We start from the raw sequence: 2,521 nt of genomic DNA on the forward strand, positions 1-2,521 counted from the left end.
AAAAAAAAAAGAAGAAGAGAACGGTAAAAATAAAAAACGGATGGTACACGGGTTTTAAACGTATAGATTTCAAACAAACGGCACTAAAAAAATGGTAGTATTCTCATATAAATTTAGAAATTATTATATGAATATCTGCATCTAGTGTTCAAAACAACTACAATATCTAACAATAATGCCTATTCATCTCATGTCTCATTATAAATTTTAAGATATATCATTATATATCATCCAACACCAATTCTAAATTCATACACCACACATGCCCAAAGTCTTATTGAGCAATGTGACTAGGTTATGGTGTTGTTCATTGTTGAACACAGTCAACACACTCTCAAAGTGATTTATGTTCAATTAGAGTTAGGCACCATTTGACAACGTTTCATTTCTGTCATTTCTGTGTTTTCTTGTTCCCAGAAATGGAGAAACAGCCTAAAAAGCATTTGATAAAGTTGTTCCATTTCACCCATTTCTAGAAACATAAATCAAAATTTATGCCTATTTACAATTCTAGAAACGACTTTGACGAAACAAGTCTGACTTGTTTCGTCATTTCTAGAAATGAATTTGAGAAGAAAAAAAAGGCTGTTGTGCCCGATAAATCTCTCAACTATTTAAACCTAAAAAGAGGCAACCGAACCCTCTCTCCCTTTTGGGCATCCGATGATACTATTGGGGTTTTTAGTGGTATTATGTCTGCAAAAAATATTTCGAGAAACATGTTTATCAAACATCAAAAAATCCGTCTTTGTTTTCTAAAACGTGCAAAGCCATTTCTGCTGTTTCTAGACACAAAAACAGCAAAAACGTTATCAAACAGTGCCTTAGGAGTCATCATTTTAGAAATATTTTTAAACAAATACGTCAGTTTATATCTCAATTTCAGGGTCCGTGAATTGAATTTGAGTTGAAGGTAATATCATGAGAAATATAATCCATTGCATTAGCTTCAAGTTGGTAAAAGCATCAGGTCGATAGGAGTTCGGGAGAGAGATATATGATCAATTAAGTAGATATTATGTTAAAAAATCAAGTCTTAAAAAACACCATAAAAACATGAAAGTGTTTGAAATGTGTTTAGAACGGGAATGCTTGAAGTTTGCTTTTTTTTTTTTTTTTGTATCTTTGGGAAGCACACGGTAAAACGTGTTTTAAATGGCAAAAAAGGGGAACATTGCTAACAATGTGTGGGACAATGAAGTTCTAAACCTTCTTCCCCCAACCTCACTATCTCATCCTAGTAATGAGTTAATTAATTATTTTTTATTAAAATTTTATTAATAATAAGTTATTTATTATTTTTACGAATTTTTTTTCTATAAGAAAATTTTCTTGTTATTGCTTATGGGGGAACTTTTAAATTTTCTTCAAATCCAAATAGTGTTAGGGGTTGCAAGTTTGGCTCGGAGAGTCCAAGCCCGCCCTGAGCCTAATTGAGTCGAGGCTTAAGCATAGAGAATACAAAAAAATATAAAAAATAAAAAAAGGTGGTGTTCACAAGGGCCTCGCTACATTAGGGTTTGAGAGAGAGAATATATAATTATGCATAATTATATCATCCATGTGGTTGAAAATTAATGCCAGTTCAACCCAACCCTCTTGCACTCCTAGTGATTATGATATTCTTCCTCATTTCCAATTTTTCAGCAAACCACCATTTGGAAGGAAAATTATTTGAAAAGAAGATCATAATGTGAGCTCGTTATTGCTCTTTTTAGTTGTTCCAGTTTTGAATTTACGGCCGTCTTTAGGTTATTGTTTGTCCGTGGCCTAGTGCCTTTGGGTGGCATTTTTGTCTTGTATTTTCAAAAAAGTCAACAAATCCAGATTTTCCTTGCAACCAAACATAGCCCTAGTTCATACTGCATGGTTGTAGATTTTCTGATAAATAATGAGCGCATATAGAAGATGCTATAAATAGCTTATTTAGCCTTATAGAAAGCCTTAATCTACAATGTGAAGTACAAAATTTTTGTGCTAATCACAGTTGTCAGCCCAGATCTGGATTGATCCCTGGCCCACATTTCGACAAGCCCACGAACCCACCCCATTCCACACCCCCTCCCCTAAAAACAAAGAGGACATATCCATATAACAGGAAGGCCTGTTTGATATTCACCAAAAAAAAAAAGAAGAAGAAGAAGAAGGCCCATTTGATTATATTTCCATATTCGTTTTTCTTCTTTTTTGGTTATCTATGTATGATCTTCAAGTGAACTAATTACTCAACTGATGATCTTCAGAGGCCGCATCATTACATTGTCTTCATGATCCAGTATCTGCGGATGAGGATAAAAAGGAAGTCAAAGCTTAGTTCATAATGTAATGGGCCAGGAAGTATAATGGGCCTCCTAACCTTGAGGTTGTGTTTGGTAGCCAAGAGAAGAAAAGAAATGAGATGGAAAAAAAGAAAAATCTAGAAAAGGGAAGAAAAGAATAGAATAAAAATAAAATGAAATTGTAAGAAAATTTAAAAAGTATATACGTTTGCACTGGCAAGTTTTTTTTTTTTTTTTTTTTT

At 33.3% G+C, this 2,521-nt stretch overlaps 1 protein-coding gene across 1 annotated transcript in view; it reads right to left on the reverse strand.

The window, feature by feature from the left end:
* Nucleotides 1-1,909: 1,909 nt before the first annotated feature.
* The window catches only part of LOC122079780 (multicopper oxidase LPR1-like), a 5,396-nt gene continuing 4,784 nt past the window's right edge, over nt 1,910-2,521 (reverse strand). The window contains exon 3 of the mRNA XM_042646493.1: nt 1,910-2,279. Within this exon, the coding sequence (XP_042502427.1) occupies nt 2,226-2,279 (54 nt within the window). The 3' untranslated portion in view covers nt 1,910-2,225. The remainder of the gene's footprint in view (nt 2,280-2,521) is intronic.

Source organism: Macadamia integrifolia, chromosome 5 (assembly GCF_013358625.1).
Source record: "Macadamia integrifolia cultivar HAES 741 chromosome 5, SCU_Mint_v3, whole genome shotgun sequence".
NCBI lineage: Eukaryota > Viridiplantae > Streptophyta > Magnoliopsida > Proteales > Proteaceae > Macadamia > Macadamia integrifolia.